The sequence below is a fragment of the Stenella coeruleoalba genome (assembly GCF_951394435.1).
Source record: "Stenella coeruleoalba genome assembly, chromosome: 2".
In the NCBI taxonomy this organism is placed as follows: Eukaryota; Metazoa; Chordata; class Mammalia; order Artiodactyla; family Delphinidae; genus Stenella; species Stenella coeruleoalba.
The window spans coordinates 12,999,073-13,014,810 of NC_137147.1; the positions used below are offsets into that span (position 1 = coordinate 12,999,073).

At 41.0% G+C, this 15,738-nt stretch overlaps 1 protein-coding gene across 3 annotated transcripts in view; it reads left to right on the top strand.

Moving 5' to 3' along the window:
- TTC7B (tetratricopeptide repeat domain 7B) overlaps window positions 1-15,738 on the top strand; it is a 238,285-nt gene that overhangs the window by 145,845 nt on the left and 76,702 nt on the right. For all 3 annotated transcript variants that reach the window (XM_079912560.1, XM_079912558.1, XM_079912559.1), the window contains exons 14-15: window positions 3,720-3,792; window positions 6,322-6,482. In XM_079912560.1, the coding sequence (XP_079768686.1) occupies window positions 3,720-3,792; window positions 6,322-6,482 (234 nt within the window). The remainder of the gene's footprint in view (window positions 1-3,719; window positions 3,793-6,321; window positions 6,483-15,738) is intronic.

Below are 15,738 nucleotides of genomic sequence, written 5' to 3' on the forward strand. Positions count from 1 at the left end.
AATACTATTGTTTAGCAAATTTTGTTTAAAAAGAAAACGGTGTATCTCAAAAAGTGGTGAGGTTGCAGATATAGCGTGTGAAAATTAACTCAATTATGACTGGAGTCAGAATTCAAAAAGGTTTGCTCTCTCCTGGATTCAGAGAGGTGATTTTTGAAGACATCCCAGTTGCATGATTGCTTCTTAATGTTGAGACCCTCAGCTGTTCATACACTCATAAGCTGAGCCCAAGAGGCTGAACCAATTCATATGTCCTGTACAAAATTATAGTGAAGAAAGACTGTTGTTTGCAAAGCTTTCTAAGATGCTGTATTGATCTCAGTGGTGGCTCCTGGGGGCTCTCACATCCTACGGAGAAAAGCCAGGCTGGAAACAGTCGAGCGCATGTCTCAGTGACTTGCCCCCCAGCGTGCAGGAATCCGGGCTGCGTGGTGTCACTGGTGTTTATCCCTTGCGAGAAGGGACACAATTGCGAGAAGGGACACAATCTCACAATCTCACTTTTATTTTCCTCTCCCACTCCTAGCTTGAATTTAAGTTTGAATGTGGTATGTTTTGTGGGTATGGAGTGACCAGCCAGCCCGGTTTGTTGGGAACTGAGCAGTTTCCCAGAATATGGGACTTTCAGTGCAAACACCAGGAAAATACAGGACAAACCAGGACAAGTGGGTCATCCTATGTGTGTAAGTAATGGGAGGTCCCTGAGTAATAGATTTAACCAGGTTTGCACTTTTCTTTCTTAACATAATGATACACTAATCCCATGTCTACTGTAATCAGGATTGAAGGGGACTTCAAGGAGAATTGGCTAAATAAGGCAGCAGGGTGATACGGTGGAGAGACCAGGCCTCGGAATTTCACTTCTGGCTTTACCTCTTTTGCTTGATGTTCTCGAACAAGATGCTTAATAGTAGATGCTTCATAAATTGTAGTTATTATTGTTACAAGGGGTACATGTCTTAATGGACCAGGGTCAAAATTGATCAGCTGTCTCTGTATTCTTGGTTCAGCTCCAGAGGATGTTGGAGCCAGAGTTTAGGAGAATGATGGGGTGGACCTCAGGACGATCTAAGTTTTAGCCAGGTGATCTGGGAGGCCCATCGCATGCACTCCAGTAGCAGTCTGGCATACCCTTCTCAGGGCACTGCTCGTACTGCACTGTAATGATCATTTAGGTCTCCCCCTCTGTGGTGTTGGGGGGAGCTCCTCAAGGAAAGGCACTTGTATTATTCATCTCCAAGCTCCCTAAAAGTTAACACAGGGCCTGGCATCACAGTAGGTACTGCATAATGTGGATGGATGGGTGAGTGGATGGATGGATGGGTGGGTGGGTGGATGGATGGATGGATGGATGGATGGATGGATGGATGTTTGGATGGATGCATAGATGGATGGGTGGGTGGGTGGATGGATGGATGGATGGAGAGATGAAGGGGTAGATAGATGGATGGGTGGATGGGTGGATAGATGGGTGCCCTCAGTGGGCCAGTGTCTTGCAATTCTTTCTTTTCCTATGGAATAAAAATGGAATTAATGAGTATGGAGGTGCTTTGACAAGGGAAGCACTTTGTGAGCACCCCTGTAGTGACATTTTTTAGGTCTCTGATTTTCTCTTAGCAGCCTCACCAGGTGCTCACAGCATGGGAATGGGATTCATAGCGCTGCTCTAAATTCACGTACAGAGTCCAGCAAGCTTGCAGTTTTCAAGATCACTAATGTCCTTCCTCTCACCTGCATTGCTTGATGATTTCTGTCAAGCACATTTTCTGTGGGCATACAAACTTGGTGTTGTCACAGGAAGCCTAGCTGCCGAAGTTGTCCCGCGCAACTGGAGCACGTTTTCAGGACTCTACCTGAGATGAACATCTTGCACTTTTTCTAGTTTTTTTGAGCATCTCCATGTTTCCTTTTTTCTTTCATAGGCTAAAGTGGCCAGTTTAATGTATTAGCCAAATTATTGAAATAAGGTTTTTTTTAAAATGTGTGTGCTTAAGTTGTGCCTCATTAGAAATTTGGCTGTTGGATATTCATTATTAGCCAAGTTGACGATTCTTCCGACGTTGTCCTAATGTACCCCAGTGATGCCAAGATTTCTAGCACTTCTGTTTGTTTCTTAGTGCTGTGGCTAACAGTTAATAATCATTTGAAGAGGCTAAGGTAGGGCCTTTGGTCAGAACTATTCTTATCCACACCCTGAGTTCACCAGACCATTGTCAGCTTTTCACTTGGTTGGTGTTGGGTAGAAACAACCGTGATTTGATTTAACTTCATTTGTAAAAACTCTAGACTGTGCTGAGAAAATTACAGCTCTGTGGAATTCTTTTTGAGGGTTGTAGAAAGCTGGTTTAATTGTGAAAGAAGATGAGATAAAATAAATAATGCTAAATTCAAAGTCTCTTCATAATCCATTTTGTATTCATTTTCCCTGAATAATTGGGAGAGACAGAAACCATGACATTCCAATCTCACTTTTTATGAACACCAAAGAAAAATATTCTTTGATGTATAAATTCATGGAAAAACCAATGCCTGTCAAGTAATAAAAACTGGGGCATGCTGAGTAGGCCTCTGCTAGAAATAAGACATCTCAAAGGGCAACACAGGCAAATCCTCCGCCTCAGCCTCTTAGACTAAAGTGAGAAGAGTCCTAAGGCAGTGTCTGGAGGCAAACTTACTAGTGAAGATTCCCCAGGGATGAGAGTTTTGCTCTTAAGGTTAAAAAAAGGACAGAGAACATCCCCCACCCCCTAGTTCCCCCCAGTTGCTTGTGGTAAGATACAGTTGACTTCCACATAAAAGCAAGAATGACATGTCTGCCATCCAGTAGGAGGTCAGCATAGCCTCTTCCCATTGGTGTCAAAAGCCAGTTGATAGACTAAGTCTGGTGTCTGGCCACAAAGTCTTACATGTCTTGGTTGCATGTAATTAGTTAAACTGCATGGAACTTAGTAGAAGCTTCAAAAGACTGAATGAATATCCTCCATTTCTCTCTATAGTTCATCAAAAAACCAAAACCTCATTTTACAAGCAAAGCCGGGCCTTTGATTTTCATATGGTTTCTCTGAAATCCAGAAATTTGGATAAAGTAGTGTTAAGACCAAGCGAAAACTTAACCAAAGCAGCTGTCGCCTTGCCAAGTATGCTCACAGCCTCACCGTGTCCCAGCGTGACACGTGGAGCTCTCCTGCTCAGCCCAAGGGAGGCGTCTGCTGGGGAGGTCAGACCTCGGGGCCTGTGGCTTCTTCAGCCCCGGGCTCCTTCTCAAAGTCAAGCCCATTGGCTGTCATTTCAGATGCTAAACAAAATAGAGACATGCTCCTGTGTCATTCCCATGTACAGTGGCAAGAGGAAACATGCATGCCATTTGTTCGTGGACAGAGGAGAAGAGTTTAAATGAAACATTAAATAGTTAAATTAAATATGGGGCCTTGGGAAAATAATGAACAAGAACCTACTGTATAGCACAGGGAACTCTACTCGATACTCCGTGATGACCTATATGAGAAAAGAATGTAAAAAAGAGTAGACATATGTATAACTGATTCACTTTTCTGTACAGCAGAAACTAACACATTGTAAATCAACTATACTCCGATAAAAATTAATTTAAAAAAATATGGGGCCTTGGTATAAATAAAAATACAAATGGGAGTACTTGTTTGACATGGAAAGTACAAATGGCCTCTCTCATGTACTAATAGCTGCAAATGCTTTTTCAGGGCCCACAGCCTGTCACCTACGGATCACCAAGCAGCTTTCTACCTGGCTCTGCAGCTTGCCATCTCCAGACAGGTCAGTTCTCCAATGTTCCCACACTTGGTGCCTGTTCCGTCTTGATACAGTTTGAGGGAGTAGCTGACCTGCTTTCCTTCACCTGAGGCTGACCTGGAGCCAGGGACTCTCCTCAGAGGCCGCTGCCTCCTCACAGCGAAGACCCTGGTGTTTCGGTCAATTGGAGCACCAGCTGTGAAGACACAAGGCAGGCAGGCTCTGCTTTTGGAGATTAAATCTGCAAATCTGGAGGGCCCCACCTGGGGTCACATGGCAACAGGGGATGCAGCACATGATGTAGACCCTGACGGAGGAGTCCTCAGACAGCCTTTGTCCCTTGCTAACAGAGCCCAGTGGTGAGCTGCATGGTGGGGATTTAGTCACTGGTGAGGCCTGGTCGTCATAAGGGTATCAGTGATTGACAGGAAGATGCCAGCGAGTGTAGACAAAAGAGACCAGTTCCTTTCAAATATGTAGAAGATATGAACAATTACACACAGTGTCTCCTCGAAATAGGAGACTCGACAGTATTCTCCTTGCTGGAGGTGCAAGCTTTGTTGGCCTTCATCTTCCCAGCGGTAGCTTCCAGAAGCTGCCTTTGCCATTCTCATACCCTCCCGTTCCCTCCCAGCTGTTCAGGAGACTCCGGCCCCATGTCTGCCTGCCCACCACGTGCAAGACACTGGTGGTAACCCCAGCACAATCCTAAGTGCTGACTGGAGGGTGAATCGAAGGTCAGTTTCCCAGACATGCCATTCCCCTGGCAGGCCTGGGCTGTCCACAGGTATCTGACTTCCCGGAGGCCAGGGAATGCTGCCAAGAAGTGGCTCCCCTTGGCGACCTGGGGACCAAGGAAACCAAGAGAGCTCACCTGGCACGGTGTGGCTCACAGCTGGCCTGACCACAAGCTGCTGCAGAGACAGCTGTGGGCGGATGACCGACCGTCCAGTCTCTCTCCTCCTCCAGGAGCTCCGCTCGCCTCCTCCTTGAAGCCCCCTTCCCATAGCAGCCCGTTCCTCTGCTTCCTCTTGCCCAGCTCTCTTGTTCAGTATCTTTCTCACTAGACCTTAGGTTCCCTGAGGGCAGGAACCCACATCTGTCATCATTGCTTTGCGCTGGCAGCGGGGACACTGCCTGGCACGTGGTAGGCCCTCACTAATACTCATTGAATGAAGGAACCAGCTTCGAATTCCTTCAAGTCCGCCCAGCCCTTAAGGACCTCACTTTGCACCCTGTATCAGTTTTTTCCTGATTACACTAGTCATCCCTAAAAACGGATATCATGAGTGTACCTGCCTTTTGACCCTCCCAGAATACCAGTGCTGTTTACACAGCAGCCTGTGCCCCTGGGGAGGGGCGCAGTAGATGGAGCCTTCTGGGTTCACTTCGTGAAGTGACGTGTAGGGCCGGATGATCTCTTCCTGCTGTGATAGCTGGGATTCTACGGCTCAAAACAGAAAGCTTCTGTAACCCGCATTTTTAACTTACATGCATCAAAAATGGTATTTCGGAGAGGAAAACGAATAGATTTGGTAAAGACAGAAGTCACGGTTTCCTACTAAAGAGTGAGGTTACTGAGGGTTTGGGAAGAAGCAGGAGAGCTGCGAAGAGGTCCAGCCAGGGCCCGGAGTTGGAGGGGAGACAGAAAGGAGTCCCTGGGGTGACCGTGTAAGAATGCTTCAGTCTTGAGCCTGTTTTGAAATCCAGCTTCAGGTTCTAATTCTCCCTAGGTACTGTTAAACCTGCACAGAATCTCGGGTGTTCAGATACCCATTATGTATGCATTTTATCCACCCTTGTGCTTGGGTGATTTTGAAGAAAGTCTTGAAGAGCTGTTGGATTTTGAAGGTTAAGGTTGTATCTGGTCCTACTTAAATTTGGACACACCTGCTGTGTATGTGGCATTGCAGTTTGTTTCTTGGGTGGAGTTCCTTTGGATTGTAGTTTGGAAAGGTGTGGGGTTGGTTAATTTGTTTGCATAGTTCCTTGATGTCTAACGGAGATGCAGGACAAAGGGACTTGAAAAGAATCACAGGTGTCTGATCCTTTGGAAAGCTCTGTTTAATGTTCTGAAACTTATCAAGCAGTTTAATTTCAGTACTACTTAAAAAATCAGAACAGTTCAGCTAAGTCAGTTTCATTCCAATAAAAACTGCTGGGAATTTGTTATGTGTCTCCATTTAGAGTGAAATTATCTTGGGCATAATCAAAAGTAAATCAGTTTTGTGGAAAAAGAGACAGATTATTTAGGGAGAAGTAAACGATTTGGTATTGGCAGTTATACTGAGAAACAGAGTCTCTTGTATCACTTCATTAGTCATACTGTTGCTTGAAGGGGGCCTCTGTTTTCGTGTTTGTGGTTAATATCCTGGGGCTGCCGTGAAGATGGCTTAAAATCTGAGTGTGGCACATGGTGAAACAACTCCTGATATATACAGAGAATCAGATACTGAAATGGTGGCTCTGTGTGTGTGTGTGTGTGTGTGTGTGTGTGTGTGTGTGTGTGTGTGTGTGTGTTTAAAAATTCTTTCTGGTTTTGTTTTAAACCAGATACCAGAGGCTCTGGGGTATGTCCGCCAAGCTCTTCAACTTCAAGGCGATGATGCCAACTCCCTGCACCTCCTTGCCCTCCTGTTGTCAGCACAAAAGCATTACCATGATGCTCTGAATATCATTGACATGGCCCTGAGTGAATATCCAGAAAATTTTATGTAAGTGATACTGGACTTGCTTTTCCTTACACAGAAGGTATTGAATTTACTTCTCCCAATCTATCTAAGTCCTTCATGCACTTCCTGGTGGTAAATAGTACAGAATCCCCTTTACTCTTGTTTTTTCATGATATTTAGAAACAAACATAGTCTTCAGGTCAACCTGAGTTGAAATACTTTATCCATTCTTTCCCATTGTGTACCTTTGAGACATACAAGATGATTTTAAATGCATTGTGGATGAACGTTTTTATTTTAATAGCTATGCATTTTAAAATGTACATTAGAGAAAATACAGCTGCCTATCAAAGTGTGATTTCATAGAAATTATTGCTCAGAGGGAGACTAAGAATTTTTAAATGAGTTGTTTTAAAGTGAATTTAAAGGGAAATATTAATATACATGGATATGGCAAAAGCTATGTTGAACAAACTCCGATGACTGAAATTTGGGAAACATTGCTTTGTAGCTTGTTTGTCCCACGTTCCATAAAGGACTCCATTACTTCCAGGTGATCACTATATTTTAGGCAACTTTGATCTGGATACCTGACCTCTTTGTGTCTTAGGTTTATCCTCTAGGAAATGGAATTCCTTAAATCAATCAGCAGTGTTTGTTCGTAACCTAATTGTCATTACACACTGCCATGTGCTGGAATTGTCTGCGTCTTCACCTCTTCCCTCTGAATCCCTGAATCCAGGCCTGTTGATTAGGCTTTGTTGAGAAGGACATTGTCTTTTGGGCTACTCATTTTATCCTCAGTGGAGTAGCTTAGTAACCAGTACACAGTGGCCAGAAACAGTAAACAGTCCCGCAGGCTGGCAGGTTCTCATTGTCTAAGTGGCAGGGTCAGCAGTGGGCGGGGGCGGCCTGGGGCAGGGGGAGAAGGGAAGGCAGGCTCTCTCCACTTCCAGAAATAATGCAAATTTTAAGTGGACCCGCCTTGGCTTTATTTCTCTGCCTCATCACCTCACTGTGGTTTTAATCAGTGCGTTTCAGCAAACTCCGCTCAGAAAATGGGTTCACACGTTTCCATTACAAACATTTCTTTGTCTTCAAGTGAAAAGGGCACTTCTCTTCTCCCCATCGAGAAAATTCTCATTATAATCCAGGAAACCTCTGACTAGAGATTTCTCTTGTAGGTTCAGCTATTTATGCAGAGTGAATTAAAGAGCTTTGCCACTTGCTCACGGAGTACATCTCAAAATGCACACGGAGTGCATTTCTGGATTTTATCCAAAGCTGGTTAGCCCGTGGAACCGTCAAGTGGTTAAAGCACTTTCAAAAATACTCGGCCCTTTAGCCCTCAGTAGAGTAGAGCCTGATGCAACTGAATTCAGTTTCTCTCATCAATACTCTTATAAAGTGGCTGCCCCTGCCTCCCAAGCCCAGCACCTTCATTGGATGTTTGTTAGATGTTAGACTCCAGCGTGTGGCCCTTGCGTAGACAGCCTGGGGTGTCATCTGAGAGGAGAGGAGGCTTATTAAACTAACAGCCACACTGCACGGTAAGCAGTAAACAGTGGTGGCTAATATGGTAATGCCTCCAAGTGACAGCAGCTGACAGCCTTTTCAAGTAGTAGAAGTAAGGAACAGCAGTAGAGGTATTTGAGGAATGCGAGCCTGTTATTTTAATGTTAAGCTGTAAGCTCAAAAAAGCAAAGCATATGGCAGCAGGGCTGAGAGCCTCTGATGACTTGCTTGCTTTTTAAATATTTGTATTTCTTCCTTTGTGATGGGAAACTTCTTCCTCCCAAGAATACTTTATTAAAAGTTGGGGCCAGATATAGTCAGTGGATCCCATGGTTTCTTCCCAACCTGGCTGAAACATTTCAACACCAACCTAAATGAGATTACGTGGGCACCTGTCCCAACTGCCATGTAGCATTATCCGTATGTTTGTGACAAGCTTGTCTCCAGAGAGCTGCAGACTTTCGGAAGCCTGGGATGTCCTCGTGTCTCTCGTGTCCCAGCAGCCACAATACCACAGACTGAGTATGTAGTGGATGTTCCCTCGGCCCCTTCCCTCTGCTAGGGTCAGGCCTGTCCGACTGTTGAACCAAGAAGTGATTTCACTAGCCTCTTAGCCTGATGCAGAGAATTACAGAGCTTTTTGGTCTCCATTAAACGTATTCAAGATACTTAGCCACCATCTTTTATCACTTCATGGTGACAGTAAGGACGGGTAACCCTGGAGAAACCAGGGGCTCCCCCAGGGGCAGTGAGCTGTCCTGGTCAGTGCATTGAAGGCATTCATACGTGGTGATCACTCAGTAATTGCGAGGCATTCATATTAATAGTATTACTACTGATACAGTGTCTTCAAATGTAATATTTTAGAATCCTTTAAAATGATTAAATATTGAGTAGAAGCAAAAGACTATTTATTAAATCTATTCAAAATAATAATACAACTAACCTATGTATACCCACTTCTTAACTTAAGAAAAAGAACATTAATGTTGCCTGTGAATTTCCTGTGCACTCCTGCTGTCCTCTTCCCTGACCTCTCCCTGCACGGGTTAACCACCATCCTGAATTCTAAAAAAATTTTTAATGATCTCCTTACACCACTCGCTTTCATTGCTTAACATTGTGTTTCTGAGGGTCATCCTTCTTGCATACAACAGCAATTTATTCATTTATACTGACAAATAGTACTTTATTGTATAAATATACCAAGATTTCTTTTTCTAGTTTACCGTAAGCGGATATGTGGGTTGTTTTCAGTTTTCAGCTGTTACACGAACGATGCTGCTGTAACTATCCTTGCACAGTCCTCCTGGTGCCCATGTGCAAGTATTTCGTCAGGTAGACACCTAGGAGCGGAACTGTTGAGTCATAGGATGCGTGTATCTTCAGTTTTACCAAATAATTCCAAACTGTTCTCCATAGCGGTTGTGTCCGTTTACATCTCCAGCAGCAGTGCCCACGGGCCCACGCAACTCCAGACACCAACACTTGGTGCCCTCAGACTTGTTGGCTGCTGGTTAATGGTATTACACTGTGAGTTTAAGTTGCATGTCCTCATTATTAATGAGGTTGAACACCTTTTTCATGTGTTTATTGGTCATTTAGCTTTTCTCTTTTATGAGGCACATATAGAAGTCTTTCTTCTTTTCTAATCTGGTTGTCCATTTCATACTAATTTGTAAGATTTCTTTATGTTATGATTAAAAATGCTTTTGTTGGTTATATGCATTGTAAAAAGCTTCTCCCAATCTGTGTCTTGTCTTTCCTTTCTCTTAATAATATCTTTTGATGAACAGAAGTTCTTAATTTTAAAGTATAGTTGAATGTATCAATCATATCCATGGGTAGTACTTCTCTGTCTAGTTTAAGAGACCTTTCCTAAGTTATCTTCTCAAGCTCTCTCATGTTATCTTTCATCCTTGAGGCTAGGAGTCCATCTGGAATTGACTGTTTTATGTATGTGAGGTGTAAGGGATCCAGGGTAATTTTTTCCCATGTGGATACCCAATTGTCCAGCCACATGTATTGAAAAGATTCCTTTTGCAGTTTCTCCCCAGGGCCACTTTTGTCTTAAACCAAACGTCCATCTGTGTGAGGAGTTGTCTGTGAGCTTTCCACTTGGTTCCATGGGTTCAGGGTGCCCACCTCTGTGTGATTGCCTCTCTATCGTCATCCTTTTTTTTTGTTTGTTTTGGTTTTGGGTTTTTTTGCGGTACGCCGGCCTCTCACTGTTGTGGCCTCTCCCATTGCGGAGCGCAGGCTCCGGACACGCAGGCTCTGTGGCCATGGCTCACGGGCCCAGCCGCTCCGCGGCATGTGGGATCTTCCCGGACCGGGGCACGAACCCGCATCCCCTGCATCGGCAGGCGGACTCTCAACCACTGCGCCACCAGGGAAGCCCCTCTATCGTCATTCTTACAACTTTATTATACATGAGGTCAGTCCACCCCTGTAACTTGCTCCTCAGGGATATCCTGGCTGCCCTCAGGCCTTTGAGCCTCCATATAAATTTTCAAATTGGTTTTTTCACGTTCCACCGAAAAAAATCTGTTGAGATTTTGATTGGAATTACATTTAATCTAATAGCTTAGTTTGGGGAAAATTAGATATCTCTAATTATTTAGGCCTTTAGAAAATACTTTTTAAATGAAGCTTTATAATTTTCTTTATAAAGATTTTGTTGATGTTTACTAGGTTTATTCCTAGTTACCTGAAAAAAATTCCATGCTTTTCTATTTAAACCTCTATTAAGAGTTTAGGGAAATTTCCTTCTTCCAAGAAGGCTTGCTAAGAGTTTTTTTTTTTCATCATGAATTGATATTGAATTTTATCAAATGTTTTTTCAGTATTTATTGAGATGATTATATGATTTTACTCCTTTAATCTGTGAATGTTATATTAATTGATATTTTTAAATGTTAAATTAACCTTGCATTCTTGGAATAAGCCCAACATCATCATGATCTATTCGTTTTTTAATGGATTCAGTTTACTAGTTTTTTTAAAGAACATTTACATTTATGTTCATGTGTGAACTAGCTTGTAATTTTCCTTTCTCATTATATCCTTGTCAGGTTTTGGCATCAAGGTTAGGCCGGCCTCATAAAATGAGTTGGACTAGCTCTTTTTTGTGTGTTTTGGAATCTTTGTGTAAGATGTGAATTATCTGTTCCTAGAATAATAAGTTTGGGTAGAATTTGCCTGTAAAACCATCTGGGACTGGTCTTTTTTTCCATGGAAGGACTTCTGATGCTTTTTAAAAATGATTATAGTATATTCAGGTTTTTCTACTTCTTATTTTATTAAGCTATGTTTGATATACTATATATATTTTAAGAATTTGCCCATTTAATCTAAGTTCTAAATTTTATTGCCATAGAGTAGTTTATAATGTTTTTAAATTATTTATTGTCATACAGCATCTGTGGTTAGGTCTTTTTCTTTCCTCATTGCTGTTTAATGTGCCTTTTTTTTTTTTCTTGAACAGTCTTGCCAGAAAACTGTCTGAAACATTGATCTTTTCAAAGAACCTTTAGTTTTTTTTATCATCTCAACCTTATATTTACTTTCTCTTTTATGAATTTCTGTCCTTATTTCTATTATTTCTTTTCTCCTATTTTCTTAGAGTTTGTTCTGTTTTGTTTTAGTTGGTTTTCCTTCTTAATTTTTTAAGTTGGATGTTTAGTTCTTTAGTATTGTGCCTTTCTTATTTTCTGACATAAGCATTTAAGATAAAATATTCCGCTATGTACTCCTTTAACTATAAACCACAAGTTTCAATATGTGAAATATTTGTTATTGTTTCATTCTAAATATTTTTAAATTTCCATTATTATTTTTTGATGAATTAATTATTTTAGAACTGTATTTTATAATTTAAAAATATATGGGGTTTTTTTAACTTATCTTTTGTCAATGGGTTTTTAACTTCATTGAACTGTGTTCGGAGACTATAATCAATATAAGTTTGAAATTTGTTGAGACTTGTTTTATGGCCCAGCATGTGGTCACTACTTATAAATATTTCATGTGTGCTTAAAAAGAATGTTTCCTGCATTTGGGGGTAATTTTTTGTATATTTTATTACGTTGAGCTATCAACTGTGCTTTTCAGATCTTTTTTTTCTTATTGATTTTTTTTTTCTACTTAATCTATCAGTTTTTGAGCAGAGGTATATTGAAACTACCTCTGATTGGTAGATTGTCCTGTTTTACCACATAGTTGAAGCAATTTTTTTTTCTTCTTTTTTTTTTGCGGTACGCAGGCCTCTCTTAAAATGCACCTTTTAAAAGCTGTGCTATTAGGTGCATTTAAATTTAGAATTGCTATGTCTTCCTAGTAAATTCAACCTTTTATCAATATGTAAGTAGTTGCATAATTCATTTTGCCTGAAAGTCTATTTTGTATGATGGACACATACCTGCACACACAAATGTATATGTGTACATATACATGTATACACACATACTGTGTGTGTGTGTGTGTGTGCTTAGAATATCTTTTTCCATTCTTTGAACTTCTTATATTCTTATATTTTACATGCACTCTTGTATTCATTAAATATAGCTGTTTTGTTTTTTTGTTCCAGATAGGCTGACAGTCTATCTGGAACATTTAGTTCATTTCCATTTATTATAAATAGTGACATATTTGTATTAGTGTCTCCCACTTCATTTGTGTTTTCTATTTGTCCTGCTCTTTTTTCATATCTTATCCTCTCCTTTCCTACCTTCTTTTAAATAATTATGTTTTTATTACATATTTTTCCTTTACTAATTTGTAAGAGAAACGTTCTATTTTGGTTGTTTTAGAAATTTTAGTGAGGGTCTGTTGTTGGCAAACTTTCTCAACCTGTGTCTAAAATTGTATTTGGCCTTTCTCTCAAAAGAGATTTTCAAACTAGATCTATGATTCCAAGCTCACATTTCCTCACAGCACAGTGATCTTGCTCCTTTTGTCGTTGTTGAGAAGTCAACCGTTGGTTTAATTTTAGTTCATTTTAATGTCATCTGCCTTTTCTCTCTGGCTGCTTTCATTGCCATTCTTGCTGATGCTTGGCATTTTCACTGTGATACAGCTAAGAGTAGGTCCTGCTGGGGACTTTTTAAAACTGTGGATTGGTCTTGTTTGTATTGTTTATCATTTCTAGAAAATTCTCAGCCATCATTTCTTCCAGTATGTCTTCTCCTATAGCTGGCATATCACTGGATCTTGCTTTTGTTGTTTAGTCTGATAAGTCCTGCCTTTTGTGTCAAGTGTTTGGTCCATTCACATTTAATATAATTAATGATGGTTGAATGTACGTCTGCCATTTCTGTATATATCTTGTCTCTTTTGTTCCTCTAATACTGCCTTTTTCTTCTGTTGAAAACTTGTTTTTTTAAACCCTTTAACTATTAAATGCCTAAAGAAAAGGATGAAAAATTAGTATTTGCTGATTATGTATTAAATGTCTCTAACACACTGTAAGTTTTTTCCAAAATAAAATTTAACAAAGTACACATTTTTATATTGAACAGTGTTCACAGATTCTGATAGATTCGCTTTCTCTTGTACTTGGTATAAGAGCCTCAATCGTTCTTCTTTTAAAATAGAGCTTTGCAAAAATTTCCTAATTGATTACTGTATTTTACTTAGTAATTTTCCTCACTGGCCCAAGAATGTAGAAGTAGATGCCAGGTGATGTTGGGAACAATTGTTTCTCCTAAAGACAGTGTGGTGGCCAGGGCTTGGTCAGGCCCTCACAGACTTCGTGTTTCTGCCACGGGATTATTCATTTTAGATAAAATATCGCAATGAGAACTGACAGTTTGTTACTTTTGTCTCTGGAAAATATACCAGATAGTATCATGCCAATGGTGGCACATTTGAGAACTTTAGTATAACTGAGATATTTTATTCTAATTTCAGCAAGCCTTCCAATGGCTGCTAAGGGCAGCCACACCAGGGTGTAGTTTCTTGCCCTGAGACAAATTGTGGTTTTACAACTTTCCTAATTACAGATTTTTAGTTGATTTGAACTTTACTCTTTCCTACTTAAGTAAAACACATACAGACACTTATTCTCCGGCTCTCAGAGAGGTCATCAAATCAACAACACACTTAAGAAACCATCAAATGTTACTGCAAAGCACAAAAAGTAAATTTTGAAACCTCTCAAAGATAAAAATACAAGTGGGATCATTATGGTGTTTTCTGATCCACGACTTTGATATATCAGATATTGAAACAAATCCTCAAGCCACCAGATTGGAAAACAATCTCTTCTTCTGTATGTGGTCTTCTATTTTCGTACCCGTGGAAACAGATTTTTTCAGACAATCGTGCTGCTTTTTACGTCAACAGGAACTAACTGTATGGAAAGAAATGAACATATATAACGTTCATGCATTCATTCATCCATTTGTTCACTCATTTAGCAATAATAACCACTAGCATTTATGCACTGCTTTGTGACAGGCAACTCCTATCCGCACTTCACATATTTTAAACTAATTTAATCATCATGAGACCATCAAAGGTTGGTAGTATTATCATCCCCGTTTTACAGATAAGGAAACTAAGGCATAGGGAGGTTTAGTGATTTGTCTAGTTGTGTACCTAGTAAGTGGCAGAGTCATGCTTTGAACCCAGGCAGCCTGGCCTTGGCCTCTGTGCTCTGTGCCTTCGAAGCATTGCGTTCTTCCCACATTCCAGTTGCCATGTGAGGTGCTGGGCATGCCGCCATGGACGAGAGAGAGGTAATTTATGCCCTCTTCAGGCTAACAATCCAGATGAACAGGATTTTTATCCTACACCCTCCGTTAATCTCTTCAATAAACCAGAAAGATTGATGGGGATCATTCTTTTCTTGAGTGGAGTATATATACCTGGTTTAAAAAAAACATTACTTGGCAAGTAAGATTGTACCTTTTTCTCAGTCTGTCTCACTTAACACACATAGTCTCAGAGAAACTCAGTTTAAGTTGAAATATCATATTGAGTAATGTTTTGATGTAGTGATTACTGAGAGGCCAGGTGTTATGGACTATTTTTATGTCTGAGCTGAGTGATGGAGTAATGAACATGCCTATTAAATTTGCATTTGATAGAAAGTTGGAACTCAAGAAAAGAGGCTGTTCATCTAATTAAACTAGAGAAATGATTCACTGGAAACCTGAAGGATGTCTGGGAGGGATGAGTGCAAGGTAACCAACCCAGGGATGCCTGTTCCTCAGATACAGGCTGGGGAGGGGATCCTTGGGCAAAGGAGAGCGGGTGACAGCCTAAACGACACCACAGACCAAAGTGGAGTGGATTCAGTGGTGCAGCAGCTTATTTAAAATCAACTTTCCACAACAACAACAGCAAAAGGACTTGAATAAAAAGTGGACAAAGGGGCTTCCCTGGTGGCGCAGTGGTTGAGAGCCCGCCTGCTGAGACAGGGGACATGGGTTCGTGCCCCGGTCCGGGAAGATCCCACATGCCGCAGAGCAGCTGGGCCCGTGAGCCATGGCCGCTGAGCCTGCGCTTCCGGAGCCTGTGCTCCGCAATGGGAGAGGCCACAACAGTGAGAGGCCCGCGTACCGCAAAAAAAAAAAAAAAAAAAAAAAAAAGTGGACAAAGGACTTAGATAGACATTTCTACAAAGTAGATATTCAAATGGCCAGTAAGCACATGAAAATATTCTTAGCATCACCAATCATTAGGGAAATGCAAATCAAAACCACAATGAGATACCATTAGGATGACTATTATTTAAAAAAAAAAAACAAACCAAAAAAAAACAGATACTAACAGGTGC